At 39.3% G+C, this 19,458-nt stretch overlaps 1 protein-coding gene across 3 annotated transcripts in view; it reads right to left on the bottom strand.

Annotated features, from left to right (window-relative positions):
• FBXO16 (F-box protein 16) overlaps positions 1 to 19,458 on the bottom strand; it is a 52,990-nt gene that overhangs the window by 27,273 nt on the left and 6,259 nt on the right. For all 3 annotated transcript variants that reach the window (XM_036314421.1, XM_036314420.1, XM_036314422.1), the window contains one exon: positions 11,821 to 11,856. In XM_036314421.1, the coding sequence (XP_036170314.1) occupies positions 11,821 to 11,856 (36 nt within the window). The remainder of the gene's footprint in view (positions 1 to 11,820; positions 11,857 to 19,458) is intronic.

Below are 19,458 nucleotides of genomic sequence, written 5' to 3'. Positions count from 1 at the left end.
CACTGAGATCACTGGCCAGGACAACAATGTATTTTTTAAAAATATATATATTATTGATTTTTTTATAGAGAGGAAGGGAGAGGGATAGAGAGTTAGAAACATCGATCAGCTGCCTCCTGCACGCTTCCCACTGGGGATGTGCCCGCAACCAAGGTACATGCCCTTGACCGGAATCGAACCCGAGACCCTTCAGTCCGCAGGCCGACGCTCTATCCACTGAGCCAAACTGGTTAGGGCAACAATGTATTTTTAAAAATTAGTAGGGATACTTCTATTCACTATCATAGATCTATTCGATGACTCACAAATCTCACTTGGAAGACTATAATTCAAGAGAAAAAAAAACTCTAAAATGAATAAAAACACCAAAAACTTTAACTTATAAATAAGTGAGTAAAATGTATTCATGTGTAAGTGTTTCCTGATTTGTGCTATCCCTGTTTCTGCACAATCCATATCTCCAACTTCTTCCCTTCTGGTTTGGATTATTGGAATGAATAGAGAGGAGCCAGAAAAGAATGTCGAGGGTCAGGGTAAGAACCAGGCCCAGGAGAATGCATTGATCTATAAAGTGAAGAGCCAAGGGGAGGTAGGAGGAGACAGAAGAGCTTTGGAGTTCTGGCTTGCAGGGAGTTTGAGGGTTTAGACTGTCATTGTCTTGATAGCAGTTTTAGAGTGTAAGAGAACTGAGGAATAAAAGCAGGAGATCTGGAGTTTTGAACTGGATCCTCTGTGATTTTATCTTTGAGAAACAAAATGAAAATTGGAATTTATTTTTAAAATTACTTTCAGAGGAGAACTAAGATGGCGGCATAGGTTAATGCCGGAGTTTGCTGCTTTGAACAACTACTTCAAAAGTGAAACCAAAAAACGGAAGGGACATCACCCAGAACCACAGGAACGCTGGCTGAGTGGAAGTCCTACAACTAGGAGGAAAGAGAAACGCATACGGACACTCAGAGGAGGCGCAGTGCTGAAGTCAAATTCTGAGGTGCGGAGTGCGCGGAGCGGGCTGGCGGCGGAGGGCGTGGTTGGCGTTTTCAATCGGGAGGGAGTCGCAGACTCTGAGCTCCAGATCCGGGCGAGTCTTTAGGGACCCAGACTCAAACGGGAGAAGCGGGACTGTCTGGCTTCGGTCAGAGCGAATGTAGCTTTCTCTCTGAGCTTTGCAGCGGGTGCTGGGACTCAGAGAGGCAGAGCCCCTGGGGACAGGACTGAGAGCCGCCATAACTGCTCTCTCTGGCCCACCCTGTTGATCCTGTGCGACCCGCCCTGCCCAAGCCCTGCACAGAGGCATTTGCCGGATAGCCTCAGGCAAAGGCTAGATTAGCACCTCCCTAGAGGACAGAAGTTCTCTCACTGCTGACACAGCTGATTCTCATAGCCACTTGGCCTGGAGGTCAAACCCTCCCTGTAATTAGCTACAACAATCAAGATTTAACTATAAGACGGCGAACAAAGACCACTAGGGGGTGCACCAAGGAAGCATAACAAAATGCGGAGACAAAGAAACAGGACAAAATTGTCAATGGAAGATATAGAGTTCAGAACCAAACTTTTAAGGTCTCTCAAGAACTGTTTAGAAGCCGCCGATAAACTTAATGAGATCTACAAGAAAACTAATAAGACCCTCGATCTTATATTGGGGAACCAACCAGAAATTAAGCATACACGGACTGAAATAACGAATATTATACAGACTCCCGACAGCAGACCAGAGGAGCGCAAGAATCAAGTCAATGATTTGAAATGCGAGGAAGCAAAAAACACCCAACCGGAAAAGCAAAATGAAAAAAGAATCCAAAAATGCGAGGATAGTGTAAGGAGCCTCTGGGACAGCTTCAAGCGTACCAACATCAGAATTATAGGGGTGCCAGAAGATGAGAGAGAGCAAGATATTGAAAACCTATTTGAAGAAATAATGACAGAAAACTTCCCCCAGCTGGTGAAAGAAATGGACTTACAGGTCCAAGAAGCGTGGAGAACCCCAAACAAAAGGAATCCAAAGAGGACCACACCAAGACACATCATCATTAAAATGCCAAGAGCAAAAGATAAAGAGAGAATCTTAAAAACAGCAAGAGAAAGAAACTCAGTTACCTACAAGGGAATACCCATACGACTGTCAGCTGATTTCTCAACAGAAACTTTGCAGGCCAGAAGGGAGTGGCAAGAAATATTCAAAGTGATGAATACCAAGAACCTACAACCAAGATTACTTTATCCAGCAAAGCTATCATTCAGAATTGAAGGTCAGATAAAGAGCTTCACAGATAAGGAAAAGCTAAAGGAGTTCATCACCACCAAACCAGGATTATATGAAATGTTGAAAGGTATCCTTTAAGAAGAGGAAGAAGAAGAAAAAGGTAAAGATACAAATTATGAACAACAAATATGCATCTATCAACAAGTGAATCTAAGAATCAAGTGAATAAATAATCTGATGAACAGAATGAACTGTTGATTATAATAGAATCAGGGACATAGAAAGGGAATGGACTGACTATTCCTGGGGGGGAAAAGGGGTGTGGGAGATGCGGGAAGAGACTGGACAAAAATCGTGCACCTATGGATGAGGACAGTGGGTGGGGAGTGAGGGCGGAGGGTGGGGCGGGAACTGGGAGGAGGGGAGTTATGGGGGGGAAAAAAAGAGGAACAAATGTAATAATCTGAACAATAAAGATTTAATAAAAAATAAAAAAAAATAAAAAAAAATAGCTTGTATAGGTCAAGGAGTATATGGAAACTGTACTTTCTGCTCAATTTTGTAATGAACCTAAGACTATTCTTTTAAAAAGTCTATTTAAAAACAAAACAAAAATGAATAATAAAGCATTTCATGTTACAGGCACAGAAAACTTACTAACAACACTATTCTACTGTAAGGGATATATAAATAACCCTTTGTATATAAACAAGATATGTGCTTTGACTTCTAAATGTGCAATCTGAATGACTTACTCTTTACAATTGTAAAACTTATTCTTCTGAGGTCACATGAGTAATTTATTAATGAGAGATTTGTTCAGTATTAAACTATTGTCTGGTGTTCTTAAAAATAAATAAATAAATAAATAAATAAATAAATAAATAAAATTACTTTCAGGCAATGCGATGTGGCTCTGTAGAAACTGAGCTTCATGAGGACACAGGATGAATATGGTTACAAAACTATTTTCATGAGATATTATCATCACTGCAAGAAATCAGAAATAACCCAAAATGCCTAACAGTGGGGGATCAGCTAAGCAACCTGTAAATGGATAAAAGAAAGACTGGCGTTATGTTGATGGTAGGTTTGGGAATGAGGCCACTGGGAGAAGCATAACCAATGGACATAAGACACTGGGGGGTAGGGGAGGCCAGGGGATTGTCAAGGGCGGGGGGAAAAAAGGGACACATATGTAATACCCTTTGTAATACTGTAAGCAATAAAAAAATTTAAAAAAAAGAAGAAAAAAATAAAATATTCTGTTATTTCTAATATTCACTAGAAATAAATTACTGAGCCCCAGTTCCACCACTAACAACCTCTCTGAGCCTCAATTTCCTCATTTATACATTAAGAATAATTATATCTACATTGTAGAGTGGTTGTGAGGAGTAAATAAAATAATCTATAACAATAAAAGCATAATATGCTAATTAGACTGGACAGCCAAATGACCTTCCAGATGTCATTCCGGATGTCCTTCCGGATGAGGCCATGGTGGCAGGAGCCGAGGCAGAGGTAGTTAGGGGCGATCAGGCAAGCAGGCAAGCAGTTAGGGGTGATCAGGCAGGCAGGCAGCCAGCGGTTAGGAGCCAGCGGTTCTGGATTGTGAGAGGGATGTCCGACTGCCGGTTTAGGCCTGTCGGACATCCCCCCCCAGGGGTCCTGCATTGTGAGAGGGTGTAGGCTGGGCTGGGGGACACTCCCTCCACACACCCCCCACCGCATGAATTTCATGTATCGGGCCACGGTATACATATAAAATTCCTAGTAGAGTGCCTGACTCATTGCATGGCAGATATCATAATAAACTATCATAGTGAAGTTAAAAATAATAAGTATGTGGGTTAATCAATGTAAAAAGAAAATATATGTAAACAATTAAATGAAAAAGCATAAAATTACCATGTTTGTACATTGATAAAGATGGGAAATATATTGAGAATTGCTGAGATTTTCCCATGTACTTTCACTGATGCCCACCAAAAAAAATGGGCCCAAATTGGAGTGATTTAAAATGAATATAAAAAGAACATTAGGATTACAAATGATGACGAACTCTACAAGAGAAAGCATTAAAACATTTTTCTTTAGAGGCTAAGAAGACAATTACTTTGGTTTCTCATTTCCCTGATGACAATGGTCAAAGGCAATTTAAATTTGGCTGTGATAGGTGTTCTTTGCCTCAAGGAATCTTCCTTTCTAATTGTGTTTGTTTAGGCTAATAGAAAACGAATTTGCATTCCTTGAACTCCTACCAATTGAAAGCGATGACTCAGAAGAATGCTTAACAGTTGGGGAAAATCCCTTTGGCATTTGAAAGGAGCTAGGAATAATCCAAAAAGTAAATAACCCGCTGTAGAGTTAACTGTACAGGAATTCGAAAATCTCCCACATCTCTTGCATCATCTCTCTAGTAAAAATACCCATAACATTGCAGCCACCCATCCAATGTGTGAGATTGGGGAGTAGCTGGGACCATTTATGGTACTTCACTTCACAGTTCATTTTTTTACATTATATTATGTTGTTATGTTAAATTATGCTTATAATTATATTTTATAATTATTTTAATGCCTTTTAAAATATATTTTTATTGATTTCAGAGGGAAAGGGAGAGGGAGAGAGACATAGACACATTAATGATGAGAGAGAACCTGATTGGCTGCCTCCTGCACGCCCCCAACTGGGGATGGAGCCTGAAACCTGGGCAGGTGCCCTTGACTGGAATGGAACCTGGGACCCCTCAGTCCGCAGGCTGATGTTCTATCCACTGAACCAAACCAGTTAGGGCTTAATACCTTTTTTTAGGGGCTTTCTTGACTCAAAAGAATTGTGAAAAATCCTATTTTCAGAGTAGTTGGCAGTATGACGACTATACTTGCTGCAGTTTCAGGAAGTGAGGACAATTGCTAGAAATGACGGTCCATTTATCTGACACAATGGCAAGGCAAAGTTCACGGGGAGTGAGGGATAAGATAAAAAGGGAGGCTTGTTATTTTTTGTTTATTGGTTATGTTAATCTGAGTTTCTGAGTCCTACTGTCAAAAACTCAAGTTCACAATTGTATGAATACATTCTTGTTTTAAAAGTTTCAACTAGGTATGAATACAATCAAACATGAAAATCCTATTTAACCTCCCTGTCATTTCTCACTCACTCCACTCCCCAGAAATAACTACTGTTCACAGTTTGATGTTTGTGCACTTCTATGCAGTTACCTACACATAGGTCCATCAATAAGGACACAGTTAGATGAAGTAGAATATACCCATTCTGTGGAATACTACATAGAAGTTTAAAAACCAAACAAAAGACAGCCACAGTATCCTGATCTGTAATGAGCTCCAGAACATATTGCCTTGTCATTCGTTCATGGTAGGATGGCTATGCAATGATCTATTTGCTCATTTTACTGCCAATACCATTTGGGTTATTTCTGATACAAAAAAACAGAACAAAACACAAACCCTGCAATATCCTAGAACATGCCTTTTCAGGCCCCATGTGACCATTTCTCTAGTACAGTGAAATGGAAGTGGAATGACAGGTTCAAAGGATATTTGCATTTAAAAATTGAATAGAATGTGTCAAACTGTCTTTTAAATGTCTTCACCATTTTTATATTCCTTCCCATTGTGTTTCCGCATATCCTCCTATTCACCAGTGAACCTTACTTTGGATGTTAATCTGTCTCTTTAATTGCTGCTGGCACACAGACAAAGGGAGGAATTGGGAATCTCATTGTCTAATTTGTATTTCTCCAAGTTTCATGGAATAGAGCATCTTTTATGTTTATTGGCCATTTGTATATTTTTGTATATTTCTCATTGTTCCATTGACTTATTATTATATATGAGTATTTGTGCTTTTCTTATTGATTGTAGGATCTCATTATATCTCCCAGATATTAATCTTTATGTAGCATGCAATTTGCAAAATATTTTCCCGTTTCTCTGTTGAATTTTAACTGTGATTGCTTGTTTCCAGCAAGTTAAAAGTAATGCCGTCTACTGTTTTCAAATTCTTCAAAATATTACTATTATTTCTTTTTTTTTTTTTTTTTTTTTTTTTTTTTTTAAATATATTTTATTGATTTTTTACAGAGAGGAAGGGAGAGAGATAGAGAGTTAGAAACATCGATGAGAGAGAAACATCGATCAGCTGCCTCCTGCACATCTCCCACTGGGGATGTGCCCGCAACCCAGGTACATGCCCTTGACCGGAATCGAACCTGGGACCCCTCAGTCCGCAGGCCGACGCTCTATCCACTGAGCCAAACCGGTTTCGGCAAAATATTACTATTATTTCTAACAACGTAGAAGCTGAGAAAAAAGGTGAGATGCTTTCTTTTCAACTAAAATACTTCTGCTGTTATTTTCTGTTGATTGAGAGGCAACTGTTTTTGCTAACGGATTAAAAGGTGGAATTTTTTTTTTTTTTATAAGGGACTAAGTAGTAGCATGGAACGGTAAAAGTAGAAGAGCTTTTAAGTTTCTCTTAATTATTTTGTTTGTTACTGTACAGAACATCAGGCAGGACCATGTGCAAATGTGTGAACAAAAATGACATTCGCCGAAACCGGTTTGGCTCAGTGGATAGAGTGTTGGCCTGCGGACTGAAGGGTCCCAGGTTCGATTCCGCAGTCAAGGGCATGTACCTGGGTTGCGGGCACATCCCCAGTAGGAGATGTGCAGGAGGCGGCTGATCGATGTTTCTCTCCCATCGATGTTTCTAACTCTCTGTCTCTCTCCCTTCTTCTCTGTAAAAAATCAATAAAATATATTAAAAAAAAAAATGACATTCAACAGCCAAACAGAAAATACTCTTGGATTGTCTATCATTAAATAGGATTCATATTACATCTTAGCTCACAATGTCCAGATTGTTTTTAAAAATGACTTTTAAAAACTAGTTTGAGCTTTAAAACCAATACTCAATCATTTCCATGAAAATCCCAACTAATGCTTGAAAGGGCGAGGGCTATGCCCTCCATCTTGCCCCGTATCCTCCATGTTGGGGCAGCCGCCATGTGCTCAGGAGAGTACCTTCTTCCTGGAAGCCCAGGCCCCTGCTGGCCACGCCTGGGATTTCTTTAAAATAACCAATGACAATCAAGGGACATGCGCGCCATAGAGATGACCACATCCTGTGTAACAAGACCCGACTTGCGCCTGGCCAATCGGCAGGGCCCACAGTCAGCCCCTCTCCCCTCACTCCACCCCCTATTAAAACCCTGTTTTTCCCACAGCGGTCTCACTCCGCTTCCTGTTGCTGCGTCGGCCAGGAGGGGGAGTCGAGTTAGCTCAAATAAAGGACCCTCTGCTTTTGCATCGGACTGGCTGGCTCCCTGGTGTGGTCTTTTTGGGGATCTTGAAATCTGGGTATAACAATGCTAAGTAAAAAGAAAAATTGCTATCTTTATTTCACCTTTCTTTTTTTGGAAAATATATTTCTTACGTTATCAATCTCTTATGTTGTTTATGAAACACACAAACAAAAAAATCTACATGATATTGTAAATTTAAAGAATAAGTTTGTTTTTGGACAAAAGAGAAAAAGCAGTGAGTATCATTTATTCATTTGGTAGTATCAAGGAATGTATAACAAAGAGCATGATAGAACCATGTTTGCCCGCTATGGATAAGTCTATTGGAGAAGATAGATAATTAGTGATATTTGCAAATGTATATTTCTATTAGTTATGGTAAAAAAAAAGAATACATAAGATATTTTAAAATGTTTGAAGACCTTATCCAGGGTGATATTAAAAATATTTAGTAATAATCAGCAATACCATCAACCAATCAAAACAGACAGAAGCTGGTCAGCCACATCAAATACTGGCTGAACTTTAGCCCTGGTTATATTAATTTAGTGATTTCCACTAATAGTAAGTGGAATGATAGCTGGTGTAAAAATAGTCATTCTACATAAGTCTCTTTTTAAGTTGTTGGTCACAGATGCAAAGCTATTTAAAAACATACATATATAGAATGAGAAAAACTCAGCTAGATTTTAAATTTTTGGTATTTTTTTAAAAATCTTCACTCAAGTTGCGGGGGAAGAGAGAGAGAGAGAGAGAGAGAGAGAGAGAGAGAGAGAGAGAGAGAGAGAGGTTAGGGATCAAACCTGCAACCCAGGTATGTGCCCTGACTGGGAATTGAACTGGTAACCTTTCAGTGCACAGGACAATACTCAACAAACTGAGCCACTCCAGCTGGGCATACATTTTTGATATTTTTCATTTCTTAATTTTTAGTAGATTAATTTTGTAAAGTTTTTATTATTATTTTGAATTGATAATATGTTCACATGGTTAAAAATATCAAAAAGTATGAAAAGCTATTCAGAAAAAAGAGTCTCTTCCACCCTGCCACAGACTCATAGTTGCCCCTTTTCTCATGAATCCTTCCAGAGACATTATATATATTTTTTTCTGCTTTGGTTAATAAATATCTTTAGGCTGAAGCTTGTAGACCAACACAGAAAAGAACTGGTGACCAACTAAGGTAACAAAAATAGTAAGAAATAAACTTTTATGCTAGTTTTAGTGCAAAGGACTGAATGTTTGTGTTCTGCCAAACCCCAAATTCATATGTTGAAACCTACCCCCCAAGATGATGGTATTAGGAGTTGGGGCCTTTGAGAAGTGATTAGGTCATCAGGGTGGGGCTCCCATGAATGGGATGAGTGTCCTTATAAAAGAGGCCCCAGAGAGATTCCTCACTCCTTGAGCCATGTCAAGTTATAGTGAAAAGGCAATAGTCTATGAACCAGAAAGTAGGATCTCACTACTAGACAGTGAATTTGCAAGGGCCTTGATCTTGGACTTCCTAACCTTTAGAACTCTGAAAGATAAATTTTTGTTCTTTAAAAGCCTATGTATTTTGTTATAGCAGTCTGAACAAATTATGATACTTAGGAAAATGAGTTTTAGTAACTCATAGGAAAGGACATACTATCACCTGTTATATTCTGGTTTAAAGATGTCCCTTAAGGAAGAAGGCTTTGTATGCTTTAAAAATGGAATATTTCAAGTTTATTACCTATATCAAGAGTTAAAGAGCCTGGCCTGTGTGGCTCAGTGGAGTGTTGTCCCATGCACCAAGAAGGTCGATGGCTCAATTACCAGTCCAGGCACATGCCAGGTTGTGAGCTTGATTCTCAATAAGCCCGGGACGTGAGGTAGGCAGCCGATTGATATTTCTTTCTCATTGATGTTTCTATCTTTCCCTTCCTTACTCTCTAAAATCAATAAAAACATATTAAAAAATAAAAGATTGCCCTAACGGGTTTGGCTCAGTGGATAGAGCATTGGCCTGTGGACTGAAAGGTCTTAGGTTCCGTTCCGGTCAAGGACATGTACCTTGGTTGCGTGCACATCCCCAGTAGGAGGTGTGCAGGAGGCAGCTGATCAATGTTTCTCTCTCATCGATGTTTCTAACTCTCTATCCCTCTCCCTTCCTCTCTGTAAAAAAATCAATAAAATATATTTTTAAAAAATAAGAGATTAAGTATTTTAAAAAAAGAATTAAAGAAATCCAAGTATAGTTTTTAAAAGGAATCCTAATTTATTTTTCAAATTGAGATATAATTCACATGCCACAAAATTCAGTGTTTTGAGTGTACAATTCAGTAGTTTTTAGTATATTCACAAGATTGTATAGCCATCACTATCTAATTCCAGAACATTTTCTTTACCCTAAAAAGAAATCTTGTACCCATTACAGTCAATCCCTCTTCCCCTTGTCTTCCAGCCCCTGGAAACCATTAACCTAATTTCTGACAACATGGATTTGCCTTCTGAACTCTTCATAGAAGTGGAATCATATACTATGTGGCCTCTGTATCTGGTTTCTTTCACTTAGCATACTATTTTTCAAGGTTCATCCATGGTGTACCATGTATCAGTACTTTATTGCATTTTCTTACCCTTGCTTTTTAAATTTTTGGTAAAAAATACACGACATAAAATTTACTATTTAACCATTGTTAAGTGTAAAGTTTAGTGGCATTAAGTACATTCACATTGTTATGCAACCATCACCACTATGCTTCTGCCGAACTTTCTCATCATCTCAAAACAAAAATCTGTTTACATTAAACAATAATTTCTCATCTTTTGGCAACCTCTCTTCTACTTTCTGTCTCTATGAATCGGACTACTCTAGGTACTTCATCTAAGTAGAATCCTACAACAACATTTGTCTTCTTGAGCCTGGCTTATTTCACTTACCACAGTGCATTCATATTTCATGTTGTAGCTTGTATAAAATTTCCTTCTTTTTCAAGGCTGAATGATATTCCACTGTATGGATATACTACCTTTTGCTTAGTCATTCATAAGTCGATGCGGATATTTGGATGCTTATGGTTTTTTGCTACTATGAAGATTCGTGTACAAATTTTTGCATGACCATATGTTTTCAATTCTCCTGGGTGGTAGAGACTATTAGAAGGGACTGCAGAGTGATTTGATGAGTAATAAACATTGCCCAGAGATGGATACTTTGATCATGACCGAGGGATGGACAAGGACCACTGGGATTTTGTGTCTCTTTTAAGGAGAGAGTAAGAAAATCTTCATTTGTATGGAGGATAGTTGTATCTTGCTAGATAAAAGCATAAAGTTGTTCCTGTAACAACTTGAATAAGGATGTATGTGGATGCTAAGTAGCCAGATGGTTGAACTGTGTTGGTTATTAAGCTATTGTCTCTCAGATCCAAACTCACCTTTCTGTATTCTACTTTGTGAATAGAGAAGGCTGAGTCTCTATAAATCGTATTTCTCCTTTGATAGCTGACTCCTTGTTAAAGGTTGCCAATGGGGAAGAGGGTACTAGAGGGAAACTAAGGTAGAAGAGCCTTACTCCTTTGTTTCCTTGCTGGTCCTGGCAGCAGCATCCTAACTCTTGACCCTGGCAGCAGAAGTGAATTCCAGGGTCTAATTTTTTCCACACTTCCAGCACCATCACACTTCCTCAGATGTATAGGAATCAGATGGTTGCTATCTACTTTGTTCCTCCGAAGTCTGGGTCCCCTGTAGGGCTGGTCCCAGCCCCACGGGGTCCTTCTTCTGAACTTCTGAGGTATCAGTAAAGCTGGAAAAAGCTATTTCCTGCAGTTCTATTTCCATGGCACCTCAGTGTTCCCTTTTTGTCTTTTCTGTTTTCCAGTATTTGTTTAACCAGTTCTATTTATTTAATGTAATTATGTCTGGGCCTTGGCTGGGTAGCTCAGTTGGTTAGAGTGTCATCCGATATGCCAAGGTTGCCAGAACATATAAGAAGCAACCAATGAATGCATAAATAAATGGAACAGCAAATTGATGTTTCTCTCTCTCTTTCCCTTCCTCTTCCTCTCTAAAATCAATAAATAAAAAATTTAAAAACATTAATTATGTCCGTTAAAATGACTGGTCTAATTTCTATTTTCCTGACAACCATAACTGATAAAGTACCAAAAAACTTCTCAGGCTATGAGCAATCATCACTGATTACCTTACATCTAAACTGTATTCTTTGGGCTCTATGATAACACAACATATTATACAAGTATAATTTATCTGTTTCAAATATAGAAGTAAGTATATTTTAAATGGTTACCCATTTTCCAAGTAGAGCTCTTCTTTCTTCAAATACCTACAATAAATTAAAAATAATGGAATGATTTCATAATTCATGGTTCAAAATACCCATTACAAGAAAAATAGCATTAAAGTATCTATAAATAAGTAGTCTTTTCATTGTGTCAACTGAATATAAAAAGATTTCATTCTTGAGAAGGTACTTTACTTGTTTTTAACTTGGGCAAGGTATCTTTTTTATCAGTTTCTGCATGTGGAATAATTCATCTTAAAGAAGTAATAATTTTACCCGGCCACATATGAGAGGCAACCTATCAATGTTTTTCTCATCATCTCAAAATGAAAATCTGTTTACATTAAACAATAATTTTCTCTCTTACTCTCTCTCCCTCCCTCTCTTTCTAAACTCAATAAACATATTCTTGGGTGAGAACTAAAAAAAATAAAAAAGTAATACTTTTTTTAAAGAGAAGAAATTAGAAAAGAATGAGCCATGGCCAGTGTGGCTTAGTTGGTTGAGCATTGTCCCATGCACTGAGAGGTCACCGGTTTGATTCCCAGACAGGGCACATGCCCCAGTTGCAAGCTTAATCCCCAGTAGGGGGTGTGCAGGAAGCAGCTGATCAATGTTTCTCTCTCATTGAAGTTTCTCTCCTTCTCCCTCTCTCTATCTTAAAAAAAAATCAATACAAATATATATATATTTTTTAAAAGAATGAAACTGTAAAGTGAAATCAACATCAGAATTTGAAAGATGAAAAAACTGTCAAAGAAAACACAGTAGCTTTTAGGGGAAGACCTTTGCTCAGCGTTCATGGTGTTTGCCTTCGGTCAAGATTCTAAATAACTTGATTTGGGAAAGAAGAGGAGCCACCTCACCATTTTGGCAGTTAATGCTTTTTGGATTCCTCTAAAGTGATGGCTGCTTTTGGAGGATAAGTAGCTGCCCTTTGGAGTAAAAGGAAAATTAAATGCAAATTCTGTCATTCCCAGATCTTTATTAACTGTTAGACTAATAGGATGGCCCATTGAAATTTATGTCATTACAGAAGGCACTGAGCATTGGCAGCTTTTTTTTTTTTTTTTTTTAATCCTCACCAGAGTATATTTTTCTTCTATTTTTTTTATTTTTATTTTTTAAATATATCTTATTGATTTTTTTACAGAGAGGAAGGGAGAGAGATAGAGAGTTAGAAACATCGATGAGAGAGAAACATCGATCAGCCGCCTCCTGCACATCTCCTACTGGGGATGTGCCCGCAACCCAGGTACATGCCCTTGACCGGAATCGAACCCAGGACCCTTCAGTCCACAGGTCGACGCTCTATCCGCTGAGCCAAACAGGTCAGGGCCAGAGAAACATCTATTGGTTGCACCCGAGGTACATGCCCTTGACCAGAATCAAACCTGGGACTCTTCAGCCTATGCTCTACTCGCAGCCAAACTGGCTAGGGCTGGGCAGCTTTATTGAGACAGTATTGGTCCTTGAAAAGGCCCAGAAAACCTGTCAGAATGTGTGATGCAAAAAAATGAAACTAAAATGATACTTTGTTTTTTTTTTTATCCTCAAAGTTAGTTTTCTAATTGCATAGCTGAATGAACAGAAGCCCATGCAAGTCTAAATGTTTTTTAAAATCCTTATGTATTTGTGAATTATAATAAAGGTGACTATATACTTAAAAAAAAAAAAAAGAAAACACAGTAAAATGGAGATCTTCCCCCCAAATATTTCAGTATCAATAGTTTGAGAACTTATGAAATTTATGAACAAGCAGCTCTATTTTGATGTCAGTGTACACACATATTAGTAGGTTTACATGTACTTATTATGCATCTCTGTGCTTACAACTCAGTGTTTAACTGTATAGGTTTGTTGTTGTATAGTATTTAGGACAGAAATCATGTATTATTCATCTTTCCATCTCCAGTATAGAGTGTTATACACAGGATATCACAGGTACTCATGTTTAATGGATTAAATGAATGTGGCAATGAAAGTGACAATGAATATACTTATGGATATATTGGTACATGTGAATTATTTAGTTATTGATGTAGAGGTGTTTTTCTGAGCATCAGTGACTAGTATATGTGTATCTGAATGAGTGAAGAAGGGAACACTAATGTGAGAATGTCTGGCAGGAAACTATGGAGAGAGGAAACAAGAAAAAGTAATAAACAGATGTAAGTGTCTCTCTCACTCCCACACATACAGCCTGTCAGCTTTCAAAATTGGAATCATTTTGAAGGTTGCCAGATGGGAAGGGGTTTGGGAGGATGGATGAAAAAGGTAAAGGGATTAAGAAGTACAAATTGGTTGTTACAGAATAGTCATTTGCAGACTGTTACAGAATAGTAAAATACACATAGGGAATATAGTCCATAATATTCTAATAACTATGTAGGGTGTAAGATTTATTTGGATGATCAGTTAGTAAGTTATATAATGTCTAATTAATGGGGTGTACACTTGAAACTAATATGTTACTGTATGTCAACTGTAATTGAAAAATAAAAAAATGATTTAAAATAAAAAAATTGGAATAAACGTTTTTCTCTTCCTCTTAGCATTACCTAAATTCTCTGGTACTGCAAGAACTTTCCTACTAGAAGAGTAACTAAGGCCTATTTCTTCCCTTTTTGTAGAGGAGGACGAGGAGTTGGCTTTATGCTTCTAATGGATCCCACTTTCCTTCCTTTTTTACTCTCAACTCTAGTTTCAAAGGGCGTACAAAATGAGGACTGAAATAATTGGTTCAACCACAACCCCAAGGCCAGCGAAATGTCAGTTCTGCTCTTGGTTGGAGAATCTCATACATCACAGGTAGGCTTTCTTTGCACATTAAAGAAGGAAAAGGATGTCCTTCTCTCCTCCCCACTAATTCACTGCCACCTGAGCTACTAGGACCCTCAAATAAACTCAGAATTTCTAGGTGGAAACAGAAGCGTACCTATAGAATACAGAAGATTCAAAAATCTGGATTCAAATATTTCCTGAACTCTTCTCCTCCCTCTAACCAAATCCAATCAGTCATCTATCACCCAAACCAAATTGTCAGCACCACCACTTTTCTGATGCCCAGTGACCTAGCTCCTCCCAGCTCATATCCCATGTACTGCACATGCTCCACTTGGTCTCTACAGGGTTTGCTATGGCTCTCTAGCTGTTTCTGTTCATTTTATCTTTCCATGTAGATTACAACCACTGTCTCTACATACTCCACAGGTTCTGTGGCAGGCCCTCCAAAAACACTTGCTAATTGAACAATAACAGCAAAAAGCTTCAAAAGTCATAGAATTTTAGTGCTCAGAGAAATCCTAGAGACATTTTTGCCCAATTTCCTTGTTTTATAGAGGTCAACCAGAGGCCCAAAGGGGGTTACACTTACAGATTTTTAAAAATTACGGTTTCCACACTGTCTGTTCAGTTCAACTCTTGTTTCCTCCCTAGAACCTTGGTCTTCCCTGTCTTGACTTCCAGTTCGACATGCTTTGGCCTTTCAAAAGGAGGATGGGCTGACCATCATGGTGGCCAGTGACAATCAGGAGCATTGGAAACAAAGGGGCACTGACTTGCAGGGGCCAGGAGAATCGGCAAGAAGTAGCAGAAAGGGAGTAGGGTGGGAGGTGGAGGGTGTTATTCAGGCTAAAACAATAGTTTTCAGAAGGCCAACCACCAAGCCTAAGCAGGGTCCAAGGGATAATGGAGAAAATAAAATGAAATAAAGATCGCTAAGAGAGTCACTTAAAATAGAGTCAGAGGCTATTAAGGACTGAGGCTTATGAACATCTTGTGCCTCAGTTCTCAGAGCTGCGTTTATATTGCTAAAACTGTTGCTAAACTACCTCATGGCTGAGCTATAAGCATCCTGGAGCTGAAAACATCTTGGAACAATTGCTACTTGGACACATACACTAGTAGACTTTACTTACTTCCTTGTCGTTTCTGCTTCCCCCATTTACATATTGGAACTAACCAATCCCTGTGAACCTAGCCAGCAATCCTTTATTTGTATGAAAGAATTATATTTTGTGGATTTGTGTGTGTGTTTTTTTTTTCTTCTTCTTCTTCTTCTTTTTTTTTTTAAATAAACCCTGCCTTTGCCTGCTCTCTCCAGAGTGCAGTTTGGGTTGCTACCTGAATCTGTGTCTATCAGATTGCAATCTTTTTGCTCAAATAAGTGCTTTTTGTTCAGCAATGTTTTTCATGCTAAAACAATGAGTCTTTAAAGGGCCAACGATCAAGTCTAAGCAGGGGTCAAGCAAATCCAGTTTTTTATCAAAAGGCATCTAGACCTAAGTAGAAACTGACGGGAGTGAATTGGGAGTGAAAACATTAAATGAGTTGAAATCTGGTTCTGACTCTACCCTTGACAAGAAATACAATTTGGGACAAATTAGTTCATTGTCAAGTCCTTAGTCAGAGTCTTATAGTCTCTGGTGGGAGCAAGTCTTCATTTCGAAGATTTGCAATCATGTTCTGCATCTTAAAGAGCTGGAAAACAAAGTATCAATTCAAAATGGAAATATAAAAATGGATCTTCTTTCTTTGCAGAATATTTATAACACAATTTGCTTAGATCCTGCTGTTAAATCAAAATCCTATGTTGTTATTTCAGTCTATTGATACTGCAGTTACCTATTTCACTGTGTGACATCATTCCAGTGCGGGAATAAGAAATGTAGGGGCTCCTCAATGATGATTGATGGTGGCTAGGTGCTTTTCTCAGAACACCCTTCTTTAAAAAAAATTATTGATTTCAGAAAAGAAGGGAAGGGAGAGAGCGATAGAAACCTCAATGATCAGAATAATTGATTGGCTGCCTCCTGCACATCCCCCACGGGGAGGCGAGCCTGCAACCTGGGCACGTGCCCTGACCAGGAATCGAACCGTGACCTCCTGGTTCATAGGCCAATGCTCAACTAATGAGCCACACTGGCTAGGCTCTCAGAACACCCTTTTAAAATGTACTGTACTACATCTGTGAACCATACTCAAAAGAAATGTTGGTTACTTTCAATTCAAATACTAGATGGCCAAGAAATGCATATACTTTCAAAACATTCCTCATCTCAAAATTCACAGTGCATGAATTATTTTGAAATCTGTTACATTTGTCTATGTTGATAACGCTGTTTTCCTAGGCATCTCAATTTGAATTCAATCTTTCTGCTTAAAGCTTGCAATGAAGTTAAAATCCTGTGGCTCTTATTTTAGTCTGGAATAGTTACATATTTCACATTTTACTACAGAATAGAAGAAAATTAAAACAAAAAACAGGGCCTCAAAATTACACACTGATCATTGGTGACAAGTGCCCTGTTTTATAAATGTAGAAAACCCCTTGAAATTATTGTATGGACACTTTCACATCACCAGCTGTGAATATCACCCGAGGATATTTTTTCCATTGATTTGTGGAGTTTTTTTAGAGAGACTGGAAGGGAGTGGGGGAGGAGAGGAGAAAAAGAGAGAGAAAGAGAGAAACATTGATGTGAGAGAGACACATCAACTGGTTGCCACCTGCACACACTCTGATTGGGGCCAGGATCTAACCTGCAACCTAGGTAGTGCTCTTGACTGGGGATTGAACCCAAGATCCTTCGTTGCAAGGGCCAACGCTATAACCACTGACCCATGCCAGTCAGGGCTTGGCGTCTATTTTTAATTCCTTTCATGCAGTCAGAATGCTAGGCCTGAAAGGGATCTTCAAGGTCATCTGATCCAACCTAATCATTTCATAAAGGAGGACAGTAAAGACCAGAGAAGGTAAGGTGCTCCAGTCATGGGGGAAATTATTGGAACAGCAATCTTTTCATTTCTTTTAGGTTCAGAGAGGCAAAGGGTCAAATCCAGGCTCAGGAAGGAGGGATACAGACACAAGAAGGTGAGAGTCAATGGAGGGAGCTTCCAGGGTGACCCCATGTCTTGTGCTTCAGGAACCGTAGCAGGCACTGGAGACAGAGAAAAGATAGAACCTCAACTCCTGACACATTGGTCGGAAAAAGTGATGCGAGCAAAGAAAAGCAAGCAGGAAGAGGCTTCCCAGAGAAAATGATATTTGATTGACTCTCCCAGAAGGCAATGAGGAGAGTATATGCAAAGGTGTGGAGGTGTGAGAGAGATGGCTTACCTGGGGGCCACTCAGGTGGCCTGGATATAGGATGAGAGGAAGCTGTGGCAGGGGTTGGAACTGGGCAGCTGGCTGAGGCCAACTCATGAGGGGTCCTCAATGCTATGCATGGGGGTTTGGAATTTACCCTTCAGAGTGGGGCTTTTTATTAGTTTTACGTAACAGGATTAGATTAGTATTTTAGAAATATTATTCTGGGATCAAAATAGAAAATGGATTAATAGGGACAGAGGCAGTGAAACCTGTTAGGGGGTTATTGCAATGCACCAGGCAAAGGGTGATGAGAGTGTGAACTGAGAATGTGGAGCTGGAGATATACGTAAATGGAGAAAAGGAGCCTGGGTGATGCGCTCTAGGAGTAAGGCTCCTAGAACTTGAAAATGAATTGGATATGGAGGTGGAAGGGAGCTGGAAGACACGCCTCCCTGGGCCTCTCACACTCCTAAATGTCTTGGAATATCAAGAATGCAAGGCCCTGACAGCCATTTCTCCAAGTTTTGTTTATAGGAAGACAAACTTGAGTAATGCAGTACTCTCTCCCTTTGGGACCAAGAGCAGGCTTGTTTACTATAAAATCAGTGGATTCTCTGGCCTCAGAGCTCCTCAGCTGTGACACAAACCCAAGGTGTGTGTAGTATTTATCTGGGCCCTCTGCATCGCTCCTGTCAGACAAGGCAGGCAAGGAGAACCGTCACACACATGATGCTCATGCTTCACTGTGAGTGATAAAGTTCTTTGTCTCTGACCCCAGACTCTTGCGTCTTTTACTGTGAAACTGTAGTGTCTTCTATGCCATAAATAACAGGCTAAGTTATTAGCTTGTAAATTGGGGGAAACCAAATTCCAGACCAACAGAGAGAAGGAAGAGGTCTGGCTTAAGTGACTTGGAGCAAAGTGGGACTTGGTGCTTCACGAGGAGAAGGAACTAATGTGTAGGAGCAAGATAATGAGGACAGTTTTGCTGCTTTTACTGCCAACTAGTAATAGTAATAGTTGCTCCTAGAACAATGAGGGGGTTAGGGACACTGACCCCCTACAGTCGAAAATCTATGTATAAATGGACCTGCACAGTTCAAACATGTGTTGGTCAAGTCACCTGTACTGATAATAGGAGCTCACAGACCTGTTGGTAAATTCTGCCCCTACCTGAAGCAGGAACAGAAATCCCCAGAGATTGGCATGCCCCAATACCGGGCATGATATTCAGCTCCCACCCCCTTGCAATCCTTTGTTTGGTGTATTCTAATAGTGCCTCCCCAGAATGCAAGTCATAAATAAGTTCTTAGGAGAAACTGAGTCATGTGAGTAATGGGATGAGATTTATTCATTTTATTTATTTGGTTAAATGTCCAGCATTATCCAGTAACTGCAACTGTAGCAAGAAAATGTGTTTTGGGGAAATTCTTCATAGACCACCCTCTCCTCTCTCATAGCCTACCCTCTCCTCTCTCATAGCCTACCCTCTCCTCTCTCATAGCCTACCCTCTCCTCTCTCATAGCCTACCCTCTCCTCTCTCATAGCC

Source organism: Myotis myotis, unplaced genomic scaffold (genome assembly GCF_014108235.1).
Source record: "Myotis myotis isolate mMyoMyo1 unplaced genomic scaffold, mMyoMyo1.p scaffold_m19_p_6, whole genome shotgun sequence".
Classification (NCBI taxonomy): domain Eukaryota; kingdom Metazoa; phylum Chordata; class Mammalia; order Chiroptera; family Vespertilionidae; genus Myotis; species Myotis myotis.
This window is presented reverse-complemented; position numbering and strand designations above follow the sequence as displayed.